The sequence below is a fragment of the Thunnus maccoyii genome, chromosome 17, assembly GCF_910596095.1.
Source record: "Thunnus maccoyii chromosome 17, fThuMac1.1, whole genome shotgun sequence".
NCBI lineage: Eukaryota > Metazoa > Chordata > Actinopteri > Scombriformes > Scombridae > Thunnus > Thunnus maccoyii.
Genome location: NC_056549.1, coordinates 15158462 through 15179822, shown reverse-complemented (window position 1 = coordinate 15179822; position 21361 = coordinate 15158462). Strand labels below are relative to the sequence as shown.

At 41.5% G+C, this 21361-nt stretch overlaps 1 protein-coding gene across 1 annotated transcript in view; it reads left to right on the top strand.

Annotated features, from left to right (window-relative positions):
* Window positions 1-502: 502 nt before the first annotated feature.
* Window positions 503-21361, top strand: part of xkr6b (XK, Kell blood group complex subunit-related family, member 6b) — a 55674-nt gene continuing 34815 nt past the window's right edge. The window contains exon 1 of the mRNA XM_042389816.1: window positions 503-1425. Within this exon, the coding sequence (XP_042245750.1) occupies window positions 860-1425 (566 nt within the window). The 5' untranslated portion in view covers window positions 503-859. The remainder of the gene's footprint in view (window positions 1426-21361) is intronic.

The window sequence follows — 21361 nt, the reverse complement described above, 5'->3', positions numbered from 1 at the left end:
AGGAGAAACAGACACAAAAAGGACAGCAAGGTCACTATAAACTCTTTATAGAGCAATAAAACACGTTGCAGGATGTTCTTTTCGTCAGTAGGAGCGCTTTAGTTTTGTTCCGCTTCCCTCCTACAAAAAATTACCACACACTGTGTCACTGTGACTGATTCAAGTGTTCAAACAACGGGAATGACTTCCTTTGGTGTCGTGAATAGGCATGTTGCATTACATCATGCAGTCCTCTCCTGCATATTTGGGGGCTTCAAACGAGACACTAGATGGCAACCACGTTGAGAGGGAGAGACAGTGAGTGTTTATGTGTGTGCGTGAGAGAGGGGGAGAGAGAGAGAGACAGACAGACGGAGGGAGGGAGGGAGGGAGGGAGAGAGAGAGAGAGAGAGAGAGAGAGAGAGAGAGAGAGAGAGAGAGAGAGAGGAGGGGAGAGGTGGGGGATGAATTACGTCGGTATGGGACAGTGAAGAGACGGTCTGCTCATGGCACTCAGCTTGCAGCTGGAGGAGAGCTGCAGAGAGGGGAAACAACTGAACAGCGGGGAATGAGATTAATGCACAGGTAAAAATTGGTCGACCACAGTTGGATGCACGAGGTTCAAATTAAATTGTTTGAACCTGTAGATTAGATTACTGTTGTGGCCAAGTGAGAATACATCTGCAGTGGGGGGAAACCAAGAAAAGATGTGCTGCGTCTTTGGTGCCAGTGGCGCGCTATCTGGGCACAGAGTGAGCGACGGCGACGCGCTGACACCCCGCTTTTAGATGGCTCCAACATCTGGGGTGCAAAACAGGTGTCAGGGAAGTGTCGTCACGAACCCCGGAAGCCGGAGGAGGTGGGAACATCAGAGGGAAAGATGGCAGCGAAATCCGATGGTCGCGGGGTCGTCACCGGTTTCGCCCAGCTGCACAACCTGGACGAGGTGGTGGGGACGGGAGAGGACGACACTCAGAACGGCAGCTCATTCCACATCTGCCACTGCTGCAACACCTCGTCGTGCTACTGGGGCTGCCGGAGCGCCTGCCTGCATTACCTCCGGGGGAAGGGGAAGGGGAAGGGGAGAGATGCGGCGCGGCCACCGCAGGAGGAGCGCCTCTGGCTGGACTGCCTGTGGATCATCCTGGCACTGCTGGTCTTCTTCTGGGACGTGGGGACCGATCTGTGGCTGGCCATCGACTATTACCACAAGCAGGACTTCCTGTGGTCAGGCCTGACCCTGTTCTTCGTGCTGGTGCCCTCGGTTCTGGTCCAGATCCTGAGCTTCAGGTGGTTTGTGCAGGATTACACTGGGGGCGGACTGGGCACCGTGGAGGGGTTGAGTAGCAGAGCTACAGCCAGTCTGCAAAGAGACAAGTGCTGCCGCTTCTCTGTCTGGCTCTGGCAGACCATCATACACATCTTTCAGATGGGACAAGTGTGGAGGTAAGACAAACTTTGAGTTTAGCCTTTAAAAGAATCCGTTAGACCCCCAAAGCACAGTGTTTCCAGCTCCCCTCACTCTATCCATTCACTCAGCCTTCTAACCTCCTCCTGACTGTCACCTGGTATAACCCGTTGTTGTGTAGGCTACATGACTGGGGTGAAAATCAGCACCGTGGTGATGCCATCACGCTTGCTTCACAGTCTCCACTATTTTGGTATCACAGCCGTTATTTGCATTTTCCATTTATATACATGTAATTGCATTTTAGCCGTTTTGCAAGGAATTTGATGCTCTCAGTCAAATGCGTTGACTGCCACAGATGCACAGAAATTGCCCCGCTGTGATTATTTCATCACAGTGCGCCATTGCGCTTGTGTGGGGAGGGAAGAGGGCTATTTGTTCAAAGAGGGACAGGTAGTAGCCGGAAGCTTGTGTGTGTGTGTGTGTGTGTGTGTGTGTGTGTGTGTGTGTGTGTGTGTGTGTGTGTGTGTGTGTGTGTGTGTGTGTGTCAGGCGCGCCGTTCACATCACAGTGCACACGGTCGCCTCGATTCACCCGCTCTCTCCCTCCCCGCATCAAATACTCCAACTCTGCAACTAGAGGCCAGAGGAGCATCTGTTTTCACAGCTCAAAAACTACATCTTCCCCCCACAGACATGATGTCATCGATTCCTCTGCGACGCTCGACATCTTTGGTCCCCAAATCCGCTTCTTGGCCGTACAAATTGATGCGTCGGGGGACCGCGGGGACACTCAAGGTGTAGGCTACGTCTCTGCGCGTAATCTGTGACATGTAGCGGCTACAGCAGTTGTAAAATGTGACACTGGTGCGCGCAGCTTATCTACTCCAGTCGGAGCTTCTCAGCAGCGAATTGTTTTTGGTGCAGACAGACGCAATGGCTGGCATTTAATGGGGAAAAAAAGTAACGCATGACGGCTGCGCTCTGAGAGGACTGCCAGCGGCTGTACAGATGTAAAACAGCACAGTGTGAGACTCAGTGGACAGGGTCAAAAAAAAATCATCCTGACTTTCAAGGCTTTCATTCGACGCTTGTTGTGTTGTTGTGCATCTGTGCGTTTGGGAGACTGAGATTGACCACTGACTGTGATTGTGTTATAGTGTTTGTGTTAGACAGCTGCCTTTTCTCCCCATGAGTCAAATAGATTTTTAAGCCATGTGTTGTAGACTAATGCGTGAGAACATTTGTGCTACGGGCTAAATTACTCACACGCTGGGACTAAGAGTAAAATCTGAACTGAAACTATCTGACCACAAGCTTTAAATGAGATACCAACAACCTAATCCAGTTTCACCTATTCCTTTTCTCAGTCTACTCTAAAAATAAACCTAATTTCCTTTTCACGTGGCTGGAAAGAACATCTCCACTCTTAGATTCAAGTTAAATTTAGTTCATGCCGGCGCATCCCCTGTCAAGATGGGTTTTCCCAGCATGAGACAGACAATCCACTCTGCGTTCCTCATCAGACTCATTTTGAGCCACACCGGAAGGCTATTTTATATTGATTAGCTGCTGTTGCATTGGCTCAACTGTATTTACTCTAGTGTGGTTCCATTGATCATGTGTTCATATCTGTAGTGAAGAAAAGGACATAGAAAGTGCTGGTGTGCAGTAAAAGACATTGGTGGTTATGGTGGTTGATGCACTCTGGACTGTAATTCCACTCATCGTTCCCCTCGTCATGCATCGCCCACTTCCTCATTCTTCATCCATGTTTCAGATGACAACTCAGGGATTGTGAGTAGTAACCAATGCACATGCTATTTTATTAAGTAGCTTTCACTAGCAAGTGAAACAGCCTCTTTTTTTAGGTCACTAGGCTCCCATACAACGACTCAGGCCTGCATCAATTTGTTTTTGGTTTAAAGGACACTATTTCACTTTGGTTGCAGAGTGAGTATGTGTGTGAGAGTGTGGGCCCTTAAGTTAGGAGCTTTTGAAGTGGTAAATAAGATCAGAACTGAAATTAAAGGAGCAGATCAACAAAAATTGACTGTAAAACTTTGGAGAAAGGTATGAATTCAAAAGGGAAGTGTGTTTTGGTACACTATTTTCATACCTATTTACCATTATTTGCATTGAGAGTTCTCTGTGTGTGTCATATTTACATTTCATCAAGGTGTAATTTGAGTTGAGTTGAATTTAAAAAGGGAATAATAGTTTAAAACATAATTCGTAGTGGGATTTAAAATTAGTGACTCATATATTCCTGCTAAGTGGAGGCACTTTCATATATATGTAATTCGTAAAAGCTTTAAAAGCTAGTAATTTCATTTCTGTTACACAGGTTAGCACAATCAGCCACAGGTAAAAGTACCCAGGGCCCCGCCCATAGCACTACAACACCCTTTAGACAGTTTATAACTATATAGCTCCATGGGTTGGGTGCTACTTGTGGTCATAAGGAACACAAGGGAACATAATCGGTTGGTGTGTATGTTGTGACAGCCCAAAGCCTGGGGCGAGGGATCGTTGTCAAGCCACTGTCTCCCCTCGGACATGATCCGCCTGGCTGCTGGTTCGGGGTTGAAGGTCAAAAGCTGCTCCTGTCAGCTTAGTGAGAGTTCACAACCCAAGACTTGCAGGGCTAACAGTTGATATGGAGATTAGTAGCCACTGCAAGAGGCCACCCTGCCAATAGGTAGCATAAGTTAGCATATTACAATGTATAATGGGGTGAGAATATATTAAACTATTCAGTAGGTGCTTTCTCGTTTGAACTTTTCAAATCATGTGTTTTGTTATCATATTGGCAGTAAATGATTATTTTCCATGATAGGATTTCAAAGCAACTATCACAGCCATTCTTAGGCATCCATAACAAGACACTGCAGTATCAGTTTGTGAAATGTTTTGCATTCATTAATATGAGAAAACAAGATGAAGTGCTGACAGGACTCACAAACACTGCCTCATCATGTCTCATTACTCAATTCTATCTTCAATTCTCGATTCAATTAGCTGTTCTCCCTCGTTGCACCTGAGGACCGAGCTGATGACAGAATCGCCAAGCTTGTTTTGCAGTTATCTCCTTGTTAATTGTTGACAGAACGGGGAGGATTCCTCTCCCATCTGTAATCCCACTATGTCATTGGCTCTCCGCGGCTCTTTCATGTCGTCCTCCCTGTGAATCACTAGCGCTGCTGGCGGTGCCTCCTTAAGCTTAGAGATTCCGCTCACATATGCCCAGGCACACAGTGGCTCTCACACATACACAGAGGTCTCCTTGCAGTGCGATGGACAGCTTAATCAGTGTAAACCCAAATTAGCGTCTGACTGAAAAAGAAGTGCATCCATCTTTGCTCCCCCAAGGAAAGCTGAGTATAAGTTTTGGAAGCTCTTTGTTGTTGGGAAATCCCAGCAGAGTTGGGTGGGGTGTTATCCTTTTCTTCCCCTTTAATGTCTTATAGTTGGCTGAAAACACTGTATAATTGGCAATTATAAGAAGTTTCACATAAACTGAACCACATTTCAGGACTTGAATCCAACTGAGCAGTGAGCATCCAGCATCACATCTCTGCTGTAGAAAGGAACATGTGCTGCAGTTTCAAAACAACCTGTAAATATGTGCAGTAATTTCATATTTAAACACTTCAAAATTCCCAAAATATGCATCAGAAAACAATCCTCAAAACATGTAGCCAGTCATTTCAGCCTGGACACTTAGAACCATTTAGATGTCTTTTAAAAAGTTAATCAGTTCAGAGTAATTTAGTTCAGATACTTAACAGAATATGGTGAATTTTTGTCCAGGTATAGTGTGTACAAGAAGATTGAGGAGCTGTCCAGTCCTGAAATCACTGCTCTACTCGTGTCCTCTTTGTGGGAGCTGTCCAGTGCTGAAATTGAAAGAAATAAGTTTTAATGCATTTTTAATTCCATGCAATCTATAATTAAACACAATTATTTATTTTTTGTAGGGTGTGTATACATGAGTTTGTATTGATTTGTATATCTCATTTGGTGTCACACAGTATCCCACACAAACACAACAGTGCGTTGTGGAGCACCCTAACCACAATAAAGATGATACCCAGGAGACAGATTTCACGTTTTAATATGCTAAGTGATATTAGGTTTAATATTTTATTCAGTGCATATTTGGATTCCTGCTGACTTTATTCTTGACGGTGAATTTGTGAACTGCAGTAAAAGGTGCTGAAATGTTTGTGTGATTTGAGTGATGTTTACCTACAGTAAAACAAATCGATAAGGTAGTAGGGTTTCATTGTGGTTGAAGTGATAAAGTTATACATTATATGTGATTCTTGTTGTTTTTCATGATGATACATTGTGTGCATGATAATCAGAGTGTGTGGGCAGTATAGCTTGCTTGACAATATATGAAAATGTAAAATATTCCAGATCAGTGCCAAAATGCAATGCACTTCAGACTACTAAAATGGAAATCTTCCATATGTGTAGGGGTCAAATGGGACCACAGAAACTGCTTAATATGCTGGTAAACATGCAGTGTGTACTCTCAAGTTTTTTATATCTTAGGTCTTGTGTTGTTTGAGTTCATGTTGGCTATCAAGGAATTCTCCAGTTCTGCAGAAGCCAAAGTGGTGCCCCCCCCCCCCCCCCCCCCCCTTTGCAATTGTACAAAATGTTGTAACACCACAGATCTGATGCTTGGATTACACTGTAATCCAGTACAAGAGTGGGCTCACCACCGAGCAACACGAAGAAACCGCCTCATGGTTGACATCTGCTTCTGTTTCCTAGCCTGGTAAATATTAATACAGACTGGGAAGGAGTCGACAAAAGCCTCTCTTGGCTGGCTGGGCTGCTTGTAGTTGCCAAAAAAGGTTTGTACATGCGGCAAAGCGAGACATTGAGATGATACAATACAACCAGCTGCCCTATCAAAGAAAAAAAAAGCTGAGGGGGATGAAAGAGGGAAAAGATGGAGGCTTGGATAAACTGGTGACAAGCCATATGATTATGTATTGAGAGTTTAAAATGGCAAAAGATGGGGACATCTTGTTCCCCCTACAGTGGAAGAATTGGAGTATTTTTTCTTTTTAGTGAAAGAAACAACTGATAGACGGCTGGGTCTTACTGGGCTGCTTATTCTGTTCGCTGGCAGAATAAATAAGTCTGGGAATCTCCTTAGAAATTCAGTTGTTTTCCATTGTTGTAAAGGCAAAAAATATGAATGTCTTGATGTTCATTTTATAAGAATCACATTAAAATACATACTGCTAACCCAAATAGATTTTATTCAATGAAAGATGAAAATGAAAAGAATACAAAGACAGACAGGAAACGCTTATCTGTACAAAGGAACACATCTGATTCTGTTGTGTGTTATTTACAGACAGCACATTAAACTTCCATTGCCACTCTAGTACATGTCAGTGGAGCACTGCTCGTTTTCTCATTAGCACTGATAACGGGGGACAAACCTGTTAAAACCCCCAATTATGTGACAGAGGGGCCTATCAAAACGCAAGAAAAGACAGCTTTCTTGGGAACATATCGCAGCTGGGGGTAAAGAGACAGAAAAACATAAATGGCATAAAAATATGTGGCTCAGTTATTCAAGTGGCGGAGGAAGAGAGAAAGATCTGAAGAGAAAGAAAAGGGGGATTCAGTTGCTGTTTTGGTTCGGTGTCATCAGGAATTGAGTTCAAGCTGGGTTATTGAATTAGAGAATATTGCTGGAAAATGTTTGATTTAAACAGACAGATGCACGATTAAGCAGTGTATCATAGAAATCAAGAAGGTTTTACAGAGCAGGCAAATGTGTTGGCAGCGACCTTACCTCGGTACATCATGGTAAGACCCTAAATAAATGAGTAGCTAACATGTTAGCTGATTTCAAACCCATTTCTTGAGGCGATTACACCTGCTCTTACTGCAGAGAGCTCTTAAGTTCAGTGCAGGGTGAACCTATGATGATGCTTGATTTAACTGCCTCAGGCCTGCCTCCTGAGCAAAACAATATTTTGTAGTAGAAGCCAGAAGGCCCTGATGTTACAGCTTTGCTGCCTCTCAACACTGGTCAACAGACAGAAGCAGGCTGGCGCACATGAGGCATTATTAAGCAAAGGGGCATATGGGTTACCAGACAGACATTTGTATGCAGATCACAAATGTATGTGTGCGGGCCGGGCACATACATACACACATGTACACAAACTACACCACAGGGGAGTAGAGAGTAGCTCTTTTTTGATATACCTCCTTATATGCAGTCTCACATCACAGCCTCTTTCTCGCTGACAGACACGCAGAAACACACACCTTGGCAGAATTATACATTTCCATGTCCTGTTTCTTCAGGCACTTAGATCAGAGAGAGGTGGTGCAGAAAATGGACAATAAACTCCTCCCACCCTCTCCTGGCTCTGTCCTTTTGCAAAAAAAAAAATCATCTGCACTCTTCCCCTTGGAGAAAATAGAAATAAGTGAACATAGAAATAAGTATGCCTCTTCTTTTACAAGAAGAAGAACGCGCACTTAGTTACACAAGTGTCCCTTTCATTTACTAACATTAGAAAACAAAGCTGAGTAAGAGAAGGATTCTCTATATATTTTTTTACTGTCAACAAATCCCATGAAAAGACCAAAATCAACAGCGAACTGATCCTACTAACAATTTTAATAATATTTTATGTTTATCCAAAGCTTGATGTAGCTTATTCTTCTGTGCCATAGACCTCCATTGTTACACAGAAATGATAAAAATTCATCAATGCTCCATTATTACAATGAAGCCAGGCACTACAGCTGCAACAATTAGTTGATTAATTGATTAGTCAGTCAACAGAAAATTAATCGCCAACTACTTGACTGATAATCAATTAAACATTTTGAGTCTGTGTTTAATTAAAAATGACCAAATTCTCTGATTCCAGCTTCTCAAATGTGTTTTTTGTTTAATTAGTCTTGTATGATAGTAAACTAAGTGTCTTTGGGTTATGGAAATGGTTGGGTCTTGGTCAAGACAAAGCAAGACATTTGAGGACATCACCTTGGGTTTTGAGAAACAGTGACTGACATTTTTCACCATTTATAGATCAAACGATTTATCAGGAAAAATAATTGACAAATTAATTTATAATGAAAATAATCATTTGGCACAGTTCTAACGGGCGCTGCAGTTTATTTTGTGTCAATCTTGCATATACCATCCTGCTACTGTAAATACTCACAAGAGTACTAAACGTGTATTAATCCACTTCTGAAAGTAGTCCCCAAAAATGCACTACTCACTCCTGTTTGAGTAACGTTTGGTAAAAACTACAGTGCCCAGCTGTTTAAGGAAATTGTTTGGCCTTTTTAAAAAAATGAAACTACATATTTGTGATCCATATCAAACTGTTTTATGTCTCAAGTAGGGACCAATAGGCTGTGTAACACAGACAGAGACAGGTTAATGCATTGCTGGTCTTTTCATGGGACTTGTGGATGACACAAAAAATATAAAATGATGCCATCCTTATCCTTTTAATTTGATTAGACCCACACTTGCCGCCATATTTTATATTTGCTTCCGTATATGTTAACATGTTTAGATTTTTCTTTTCTGCTCGCTACATTTGTAACTTGTGTGCTTGTGGAACTTAACTCATGATGATGTAGGATTTATTGACTTTGAAGTCTGTTGTTTGTTCAGTGTGGTGTGTGTCTAGTACTGTCTGGCAATTATATTGGCTGCATCACTTCAATTCTCAATCCTCCCTAAAGCTATCTATTATTCTCATACTTCTACTACACAAAAATCTAAATCTGCCCTGTGGACACTTTTCCTTTGAGCCCTCACAACAAAGTGATGTGCAGGTTGTATGATGTATATTTTTCCACATTAGTCTGCTGCATATTCTACTCAGAGAAAATCATTACCTGGGCCATGAAATGCTTACACACAAAGGCTATTTTTCATCTGGACTCCCTAGCCTAATAGTTACATTCCTAATATATATTTATGCCTCACTTTCTCCTGAATTAGGTGAGGCTCATACTCCCAGATGTACTATTTGAGACCATCGTGTGTTCTCTTTGTACGCTCGCTCTATCCATTAATGCTCCTCATAAGCTCTATCCACCACATTACCATCTGTCCTCCCTATGAAGTTAACATATGTTTTTATTTTTATCCCGTCCCCACACCTTCCCTATCACTTACACCTATTAATGTTCTTAGGCTCCTCATAAAGCCTTTTATCTCCCCCCATCCATCCTGGAAGGAGACGCCGCACTGTGTGTTCCTCTATCTTGTCTTATCCTCTCCTTATTGTGTACAGTTAAAAACACTGGGCTCTCTACACTGTGAGCTCAAATGCTGTGTCCCTTACCACTAGTTAAAGTCATCATGGTACCTCCCTCCCCTCCATCTTTCTCTTTATATCTATGCCTCTCTCCCTGCCTTCACATAAAGCTGCACTTGACCTCCATTTCTGTCAAGGAAACTGGAGCATCTGGCTCCTGCCCCAGTACAACTCAACACCTCCTCCCTCCCTGGCTCCCTCATCCTGCCATACCACCCGTCTTTTAGTCCCCACAGACCCCATTTTCAGATCTCCTGCACTTGCCCGTCCCTGTAGTTCTTCACTTCTGCTCCCCTTTTCTGACAAAACGTCTTGTTTCTGCAGGAAACCATTACACCTCTGTTCACGAGTCAACCTGTGGCTTAATGGCTCTACTCTCACACACTACATGCCATTCCTTTGGATACACGTCTTTTCACAGACACTTTTTTTTTTTTTTGCTGCGTTGAAAAGAATGCTCACAATAGAGTCAATCAATACAAAATGCTGCAAAAAGGGAGAAGTTGCAAGTAACATTTGAGGGGTCTTTAAAGGGTGCATTAAATAAGATTTTTATGTTTCCACTATGCAGTGCTGTTCAGCTTTCAGCCACTTTTCAGCTCAAGTCAAAACAGTGTTAGTTCACATACAGCTATACATAGCCACTCTCAATCCAGGAGCTCGTACAGGCTGATTGTACACCACCTGCTCAGTGTGAAGTGGAAGGAAACAAGTGACAGGTGAAGAAAGGCAAACAATTAGGAAACCAAATAGACCCAGATATTTTTCACAAGAGCTGAAAGACTGAATTAGAGTTATCAAATGAAAAAAGAAGGTGACTTTTGTATACTATATACATTTACAAGGTAGAATCAGCAAGCTCAAAGGTGGGCAGTTGTTTTCCTAACACATTAGCACAGAACTTACTATAATAGTTTGGTACAGGATACAGTTTTTCTGGCCCCTAAAAATCAAAAGTTGCTTTAATTAAGCATCAAAGGAAACATCTTTTTTTGTGTGTTCAGGGGTTTGTGTGCAGTTACCAAAATGCCACGTACACCAGAAGAGACTGTGCAGCCTGGGTGGTGCAGGAGGTAAAAAAAGATAAAAGCACTCATCTACCAAACTCTGTTAAACCCCCCGCAGCAGCCTAGTGCTGCTTTGAAAAAGAAGAAAAAGGTGTTTGTGGGTGGGAAGCCAGTGAGGGATCTCATACTTGTGGGGTCTTGGGAGGAAGTTTGGAATGCTGCATAATGAAGCTCGTTCCTCCCTGCTGTCAAGAGAAAAGAAGCGACTGGCCTCTCCATTTGTACTGGAGGAAGCAAACGACCTCCACAGACCAGCAATACTGTAGGAGTTAGAAGTGACAAGGGCTGCAGTGTGAGGGTAATTGGATGGCGTAATTGGCTGGCGAGAAAAAGAGAAAAACACAGTATAATCCACATTGTTTTTACTGAGGATGTATATTTGAAGTCCCACCGGGAGAATATAGAGTACATTAGTCCATGGGACCATTATGCCCTCATTAACTTACCAATAAAAATACTGTCAGTCTAAAGCTCAATTCATTGTAGTTAAATAAGATAAATCATGTATTAGCAATATATCATATATCATATATAAAACTTTATTTTAACACTTTATTTCCACTCCTCTATTTCACATCTTCTATGCAGTATATCAGCACTTAATATGTGGTTTATAACACGCTATTTAGTTGTACAATATGGCAGGTGCATAAACGATTAATTATTGAAAATTATATACACTTCTCACAAAATCCTGACCTGATGAGTGTCAATATACACACACACAAGCACACACACTCTTCCTGGCTCTTTTTGATGCTATCTGTGCTTTATTCATATGTCTGCTGTATCTTGGAAGCTGCATCAGCAGCGCTCAGAGAAGACCACCATTGTTTGAGTCTAATCACGGTGGACGCTCCAGGCGTCAGTTTGATAAACAGACAATCTCTGCTTATAAATAATTGAACAGCCCCGTTAGTTCTCTCGCTCTCACAGTGTCACACTTGCAGGGATTCGCAGTCATCTCTTCTCATTCTCATATTTGCATGGCGATACCCTGCTTAGTGAGCTGTTACACTAACTGAGAAATGAGGAGTGTGAGGATGCGCCGCATGCAAAGTCAGAAGAGCACACTCCTTTCAAAAATTTAAGAGGTGTTGTGCAGAGTGTGCAACAATGTCTCAGTTCACTGAGCGGGGCGTCTTGAATGAGATGAAATTACTGCAAAACCATGCAAACACTGTGACAATGACAGAATTAGGCAAACACAAGGCGTAGGTTTTTCAGAAAGTTCTCAAGTTTCAAACATAAATACTGACACTGACTCCAGCAGTAAATATCAAACCCTCAGAACAAAGAAAAAAGTCTCTTTATTTAAGCATGTGAAGTTATTTCTTGATCTTTGGTAGCAAAATAATCTACAGGTCCACTTTCTAGCTTTCTGAGCTAGCTGAACTATTTACATTACAGAGAGACTACAGTTGTAAACTTCATTTAAAAAAAACAAATAGTTCAGCATTCGGGAAATACACTTGACCTGAGAGTTAAATGAGAAAATTGATACCACTCTCATAGCTGTCAAGAGATGGTTAGCTTAGCGTAGCATAAAGACTGGCAATTAAATAGTCTGGCGCATAACCCCCTTAAAAAATGTGATTTGTTGTTTAGACTTTGGTTTTTGTATGGATTAAACAATCTAGATGTAATGTGTTAATTAGTGAGTTTGGGTTTTTTTTAGTTTAAACAGAGCCAGGTTAGCTGTTTCCCAATTTTCAGTCTTTATGCTAAGCTAAGCTATCTGTCTCAGACAGACAGATAGATGCGGAAATGGTATAGATCTTTTCTGCAAGAAAGCAAATTAGTGTATTTCCCTAAATTATTTCTTTAAGAAGGTTACTTTTATTTTCATGTTAGTATATGTAAACTGGCTTGCATCGTCATGCTTTGAATGAATTCCTTTTGGGTTTTCACATTTTGTTTTGTGAGGGGATTTTTATCTGGCCCACATAATGTGAAAGGCCTCCTCATATTTAGGACAGCCCATATTCAGGCCTCGCTCTCAGCAGTCCATCACTGTCCTTCCTGTGTCCTTCCTCTCTTCCTTATGATTGTAGCTGGATGGCTTTTTCCTTTCTTCCGGTGACCGTGGCGAGCCAGGAGAGCTAAATTGGGTTCTTGAGGGGGACCTGAGAGCGTCGTTGCAGAGAGGTCATCAGCTCACAAGTCCGACAGTGATCAGTTAAATGTCACACATCACCACCTCTTCGGGCCTGACAGGGAATGCGATCACACCAAGTGTGCTTCAGATGTTGAAACTCAGACCCATTTCCTTTCCTTCCTAGTTATTTTTTCTTTCTTGTTTCTGACTCTTGTCCCTCCACACGTCCTTCTGCCTGTCTTTCTGTTTCTATTTGTATTTGCTCTTGCACTTTTATTTCCCACTTCTCCTCCCTCGTCGCCTCCATCACTCTTTTTTTTCATTTATTTGTTGTTTTGTTTCCGCTGCATACTCGCTCCCAATATGTTTTCCCTCAGAGTGAATTACATATAATAATAACAACAACAGCAACCTGTGTGCTTCAGGCCCTGCAGGGTATTAAAATACACTGATAGTGTGGTCAGTTTGCTTGTGTGCAGGCAAAAGCAATGAAAGCTCACTGATAACACTCTTCTGCCATCCTCCAACTTATATAGATACATACACATACAAAAAACCCTGTTTTGCTTATAATGTCAGCCACCTGCCTCTTACTCATTCTGTCCATATGTAATGTGTATGTATCTTTGCATATGAATTTGTGACTATGTGTGTGTATGCATAGGAGGTGTCGGTTTTCTTTGCCTTATGCTATGAGTGTTGAGAAGCACTTGACTCATCTCATATGGTACAGTGTGAAACATCTGGTGCGTTGCTGTGAAGTTCAGCTCTGCAGGAAGACACGATGCAACACTTTAACTCTAAATCAAGTCGTTACAGATTCAAATTTTCATTAGCAGAATCCATTTTGAAAAACTTGTATTCCAAGAGCAGGTGAAAGATGTTGAGCTAAACTCCTGAGAGACTTAACCCCCCCACATTTCTCCATTCTCTGTGTCTCTGTTTAGCATCGTCAGGCAAGGCTAACCCATTGTTGCTAACTTTGGAGCTAACCCCCTTCACCTTTTCAGGATATGGGGAAACAACAGATGTGACTTTTCTTTGTCTTGAGAAGCTACAGCATTTGTTAACTGACACACTGTTGTCTGTACAATACATTTACTGCTACTCACACTTGCTCAACTCGCACCAATCACTCGCTACGCACACAATACGCACTGTCCTATTCCTTAAAAGGAGCTACGCTGCCAAGAGTTTCCCAGGCAACGACACAGAGATCGACTCACATTTCGGAACAGCACTGCACAGAAACGTCTCCAAACGCTGAATGGATATTTGGTTATTTTGGCATTAAAAGTTGTTTTTTTGGCCTGGCGGGAGCTCTCACTATACAATTATAGGGGAAACACTGATGTTAAATGTACACTGGGTAATTAACCGTAGAAATGAGGAATTTAGCAAAATTAACTGGGTTGAAACGCTACGCTACCAATCAGACACACAAACACCGGCAACCGGAAATGAGACAATACGCTTACAGCAGCACATCAGGTTGTTTATGATTGGTTTGTGGAATTTATGGCGTAATTTTCATAATAAATGTCCAAGCATAACCATACACAATTGAAACCCAATATCAGGAAAAAAGTTTCCAAAAAAATCATTAAAATTTGAATACACAACAAGAAAGGTCTAAATATTATGCTCGTATACATACACCCTTGTTTGCTGGCATTTAGTGCAAGTGCCATACATTTCTAAGCACATGCACATATCACATTTATATTGACTGGAATTTCCTCAATGACACTTGATGATACGTAATGTACAGAACTGTTTATATAAACATAGTAACCAAATAGATATCTATATGTAAGGCATATTTACAGTAAGTACAATATGACTAGACAGCATGGGCCCAAGATGTGGATGAACATTGTTCTACTTTATACTTCCTCTGCAGTAGTTTCAGGATGAAATGGAGTCAGTGAGATATTTTCAGCCACCGTGTCTGAGTGGATTAGTGTAGTATTCCTTTAAGGGACATAACAGTTTAAAAATTGCTACTGTGACTCCCTTGCCTCAATATGGATTACAGGTTTTGAACGGAACAACAAAAAGTAGACCATAAATATCTGTCAAACCTAGAGTTGTTGATGCTGTATTTTATTTACTTTATGTAAATTACTTTAACACATTTAGCTATTAGAAATTATGTAAATTACACAAATGGAGTGAGACTATTTGCGATAATGTATTTACTGTATTGTGTAGTCCCTTTTTTCATAGACGCCTCATGGACAAGGACACACAAACAAACAAAGTCAATTACATGAAGTCATTTTTCCACTCGCTCTGTGTCTTTCTCTCACCCACACATGCAGCATTCCTGATTAGCCATATGGGTAATTTACACATTTTTAATCTCAATGAGTAGTGATGGGCAAACATATTTCCTCACGCTTCATGTCTTTATATAGTTGCAATTTTCGACCTGAAAAACCGACGGCATCCCCACTTTCTGTGCTTTCCTCCACTCACATTTTGCAATAAATGGATTTATGCTCTGCAGAGTTTTATGTAGAACGCGCCAAGATTAGCGGGATGTTTAATCATGGAGCCTTTTGAAATAAGCTTAACATTTATCCGAGTGCTAGGCCAAAAAAAGAAAAACACAGCGCAGGAATTTTTTTTTTTCGTCTGCACTGAGGAGAAAGGTCCTTGGGAAAACAAAATCAAGCAGCGCCGTCAAAGGTTTGAGTGTCTGTTTATTGATTTATTTGGGAGTTTTTTTGATTTGTGTTTTCTGCGCAGGACTTTGAGGCTTTTCCCAAAGCATTTATGTCCAAGAGAGAGAAGGTTGTTTATTTTTTTTTCTCCTCTCTGGCATTTTTCCTTCACTGCCACAAGAGATCCCAGACTGGTCTTTGTCTTTTTTGGCATGGCCGAGCTCTCCTCTCTCTCACCTCCCCACGGGGCACAAATCTCTGCTCTTTGAAGACAAGTGAATGTAACAAAACGTGGAGCAATATGCAGCACTGTCATGCACCACAGGCTGACAGCAGACATAATATCTGCTGTATAATCAGTATTTGCTTGCATGTGCAGCGGTAAGTGTTTGTACCAGGAGTATTTACGGTCCCAGTACTGAGACTTCTAGGCAGCTTCCTATCAAGGCTTCAGTTCAGGGCATCTTTTAGCACCTACTGAAACAGACACAGGTGTAGTGGGGTTGGTTTAGAGTGTCCATCATCATCCTTACAGGCTGCTCTTACTTGAATCTTTCTACACTCCCTGACTGATGCTTGATCTCTCATATTTGTGTGTTTCCATTATGAATGCATTTAAAGTCACTTGCATCCCTACAGCGTGGACATACAGTAGAAGTCGGTGTAGCTATTGAAGGTGACCTTAAACAATTACAGTCTATTTCTACCACCTTTTGGGTGATTTTGGAAGTATTTGAGGCCATTGAAGTTTTTAGAGACATTAGAGATTTTAAGCTTATTCGCTTATTGCAGATGTATCAAGGCTGTCCTCTTGGCAGACTTCTGCTGGCTCCGAAGGATACGTATACAAACAAAAGTGGTCAGTTTCTCTTCTTTTTCTTGTGGTAAGTGGACAGCCCATGGGACATCCATACAACAACAACCATAGCAACAAAAACTACTTAACAGACGGCCGTAGGCATGCACAAACAATCTGACGTTAGCTCAATGTACAAGTAGAGATAACTTTGCAAACGGAACGTTCAGAGCAGGCTGAAGCCCTGGCTTTTGACTTTCAGGGAGCATTTTTACTTATGTTCACCTCAAGTTTTGGAAATTTGTTCATGTTTAACATAGATATCTGACATTATAACATTATAACAGTATATATGTAAATGACAGAAAATCACAAAAAGCATATATCCCCTTTAAAGAGTGACAAAGTCTGTACAGGGAGGAGGGAGGGATGGACGGATGGGTCAGCAAAACATTGAACTTTAATCATACCATTTAATGGCAAGCAATGAGGTTTTTTTTAGTTTTGCCCATTTTAGCCCCCACCATCTGCATAATTGCTCATACCTGTTACATTGATATACCAAGCCCAATGTTTTTAATGCTGTACAATCATTTTTAAACTTGAGCTGACTGTGTGTGTAGCTGTGTATCTGTGTTCACACGCTGGCTTGTGTGTTTGTACGTTCCCCTCTTGGATTTGGACAGTTGACAATGATTTGATGTGTCAGGTTTCATTTCCACCTGCCAGAGACACTGTGAAATTAATTGAGCCAAAACATTAATTTGCTTAAGGTTTCTCCAAATGTCCAACTGGTCATTAACATGCCTCGCATCAAAGCACTGTATGCGATAGAGAGGAATTACCAAAGCAAAATATATATGTGTGTGTGCGTGTGCGTGTGTGTGTGTGTGTGTGTGTGTGTGTGTGTGTGTGATTGAAGGAGAGGGAAAGATAAAGATGGGAGAGAGCATGAAGAGATCATAGGAAAGCGCTGCTGTGTAAGTTGATTATGAGATTGTGAAAATGTGAACGGCTCCGTCTTCTGCTTTTTGAGAGACTTTCCGAACTAATTTGTTCTATAGTGAGAATTATTAAACAGATCATCTGGCAGTACAGTAATAATGCAATTAATTATTCACTGCTGAACTCCCTGTGCAGTTTTAATTAGCTCTTTGCACAACATCTGCCTATCAGAATTACAACAGAAAAGTATCAGATGTGTCAGAATTATTGCGGAATTCATCATAGCGGTATTGGAAAAGCATTTTATCTGTAAATAAACATGTCATGTTTCTGGAATTTTGAGGAATTTCTGGAAAACTTCCATTTGGGATCTGTGGTGACTTTTGTATTTTACAAACTTGATACACTCTTCAAATTGTTGTTTCTATACTCAAACATCACTATAATGTGACAAGTCAAAAACAGCTAGAGACTATCTGCAGCTACATGTTTACCCTCTATAGTCAAATCAGTCATGTTAAAATGTCTTCTGTGTAAGAACTCCTTAGTAGGACTTACTTACCCTTTTTGCTTTTGTATACACAATATAATATTTTACCATCTTTCTTCCTTGTAGTGTGGGGCCGAAATGTAGATGTGTGTATTGAGAACTGTTAACGAGGTATTGCCCTGCTGCAAAATGTGACCTAGATTTATACTGGAGTCCTGCCCTGACCAGTTAGACCAATTCTGCTATTCAGTGGCAGTGCTTTGCTTTTATCTGAAACACAGTCCACACTCAGCTCCAGCCATGCACAGAGAAAAATGAAGAACCAAGAGCAATGCCCCTCTCTCCCACTCTCACTCTCTCCTACTCTCTCTGCCTAATTACACAAGTATGTGTCATCAAAATATACTGTATCATATATTTCATATCATATCATATATAACAAATCTTTCTTTAAACCAAATGCTCCACTTTAACCAGATTAACTAAGCTTTTCTATAGCTGAAAATATTTGATACAGATATTTTAAAACTATCTGTGTGGCTGGTTACCTCCATAGATAAGTGATATTTTTTTGATTTTCATTATTTGGGTGAACAGACCCTTTAAAGCAGCATTTACTGATATTTTCTGCCACTTGGGGGCAGTGCAACAAGCTGTAAACACAACACTGATATATTATCTCCTTAACTAATATTTACAGTCATATAGACCCAGACCCAAAGCGACATTAGCATTAATTTGAAGTCATGTTTCTGGTGACCTGATGAATGTAATTCTCTCTTCTTTTAGCTCTGTTTTACTCTCCACCAACTCCAGAAGAAAATTGCTGACTTTGTCTGTTTGCTGTTTGTTGCTGGGCCATCCCTGTCTCCTAGAAATTATGTTTATGTATACCACTAATTTGTAACAGCGATTACATTTTCTGGTAACATAATGGGGAAATGTTGTCAATTTAATTACCTGGCGAGTTGCAAAAATGTTGATACTGCATGTATCAGTAAAATGTGTGTGTGTATATATTTCATCAGTTTTCTGCCAAAATATTCGATCTTGCATTACAATGTCCAATTGTAGCGACTACATCATTATTAAACTTTGTTATAGTTGTAGGCACTCACAATACTCGGTTAGGTTCAGGGAAAGACTGTGGTCTTGGTTTAATACAGAAAAAGATCACAGTGTCTTGAAGCATGAGACACGACATCTTCATTAACATTTAACAATCTTTCACTAACCTTAAACACAGTGCTTTTGTTGGCTAAACCTAACCACATACGGGAGTCAGGACGTGAACCCCTGTCTCTGTTATCAGAGTGCTGCACTTTGTACACCCACCATCCACCCTGACCACCCCACTGCGACTCTTGCATGGTACATAAATATAGTGCCTCAGCCAAATCCTTCTCTGTTTCTCAATATTTTCCATTTACTAACTCCCTACTTTACTGAAAACAGCTGCCTGCACTCAACCGGAAATGAGGATGATGAGAGCAGTGAGAGTGAACCAAAACAGTGAAGAAAAAAAACAAAAAAACCAAAACCAAAAAAATGAGCTGAAAGACGCTGAAATGCTCTGTAGTGCTGAGGGGAACTGCAGAGTCAGGAGATAATTATCTGTGCGTTCATCCCTTCGGGTGACACCTCTCACATACATGTTGTCTTTTTAATCCACTGATAACACAAAAATATTGATTAGTGCAGCTTTAAGAAGAGTTAGGAATAAATAGGTTATAGAAAAAATAGCAGCACCTTAAACCTGAAAGAGAAACTGTAAAAAAAAAAAAAAGAAGACATCACAGTACAAAATTTGACTAATGACAAGATCAAATGATACAGTTATGAGGTGAATACTGTATGTACATATTTTTCTACAGCGCACTGTGGCAAGTGCACCCATGTGTACAATGTTGTGTCCAGTGAGGTAGAAAACATTGTCTGCTCACAGCCATCCACCTGACTGACCTGCTGACCGTGATGCAACAGAGTACAGCCTTGTCACAGGATGACCTCGGTGACTCACGGCAGTCTGAGCAGTCTGCCTCTGCAACCCACTCTGCTCTTGCTCACCCACTGACATACGTTCTGTCTCACTATGCTTGTCTGCCATCCTTCTGTTTGCTCTTCACTCTCAGTCCTATGCTTCACATTTTTTTCACTGCTTTCTCTCCTCTAGGGCCTCAATTTATTTTTTTATTTTTTTTAAACCACTTTACCATCTTCTCTCACATTTCTGCTCATACAGTCCTCTTTTCTTCTCTCTCCCTCTCTCGTCTCATCTCTCATTCCTCTGCTTTCTCTCACAGGCCTACCCTGGTGGGCCTTGGTGGGCAGCAGGCGATGACAGTTGTATTAGCAGTCGATTGCGAGGTCACTTTCGCTCAGCCCCACTGAGACTTAACAGGACTGTCTGAGCCACAGTAACAAAGGGAAAGGAAGATGAAGGGGTAGTACGAGAGATAGGAGAGAGGAATATATATGGAGAGAGACGGATAAAAAAAAGTGTAATGAAAAAGAGATATGTGGATGAAAATCTGAAAAAAGAACCTGAGGAAGAATGAGGTGAATACCTAATTTTTAAAAAAAGTTGAAAAAAAAAAATCAAATCCTTTTGGGTTTGAATGATTTTCATGATAAGTGAACTCCACCTACATATGTTTATGTTTATTTGCTGTAGCCCTTTCAGCTTGAATAAGGCAAGTGTGAGACTAAGTGCCTGTGCATGTGGGTGTAAAATCTAATGTAGAGAACCCCGCCATCTCTTGATTGACATTTAATCGCCATGGCAATGAGTGGGCTGAGAGTGATTGCTCCCCTGAGAGCTTTTAGTCACCAGGTTGCAAGAAAGAAAGAGACTGAGGACTTTCTAACTGAGCCTCACCACTGTCGTTTTTCAAAGCTTTTTTCCAAGGAGTCTGTGCCAAAATCGAACCCCCTCTACCCTCAAAACCCACCCCTATGCAGATGTTCAACCCCCTCCCCATCCTCCTCACAACCTCCAACCAGCTGTTGACCCACTATTCCAATGTAGCAGCGAGTCATGATTAAATGTTAGACGACAATCAGCACATGCTTGTTGGAGTCTGGCAGCGTGGTTGCTGCAGCGTTTTTGGGTGCTAAACGCCATTGCTAATTGTTTCCTTTCTCAGTTGGACATCGGCTTCCAATGGCATTGTGTTGATTACAAGGTTCTGTGGTAGATTTCAGGTGCAGAGAAACAACATGATGACGGCGACACTCTCTGGCTTCCAGATGGCGTTGTGATCCGGCTCTATACAGTGTTGACTCATCCCACTGTTTCCCAGTGCCTGTACCTCTGCATTTCCCCCATGTCAATGTCTCTCTATTTCTTTCTTCTCTCTGATACACTTGTCTTCTTGCAGGCTTTGCATAAAGTGTGGAATCAGTGTGAACTGTTGAGCAAACAGTGATATGAGCAGTCACTCTAATGTTTGTGCATAGAATCCTGAAGGAGAGGGAGGCAGGAGGGTGGGAGGAGGGGAATCCCTAGCAATCTGAAGTGTAATGCAGTGTTTATTTTATGTATCCACAGTGCTGTGTGCAGACCAGCATC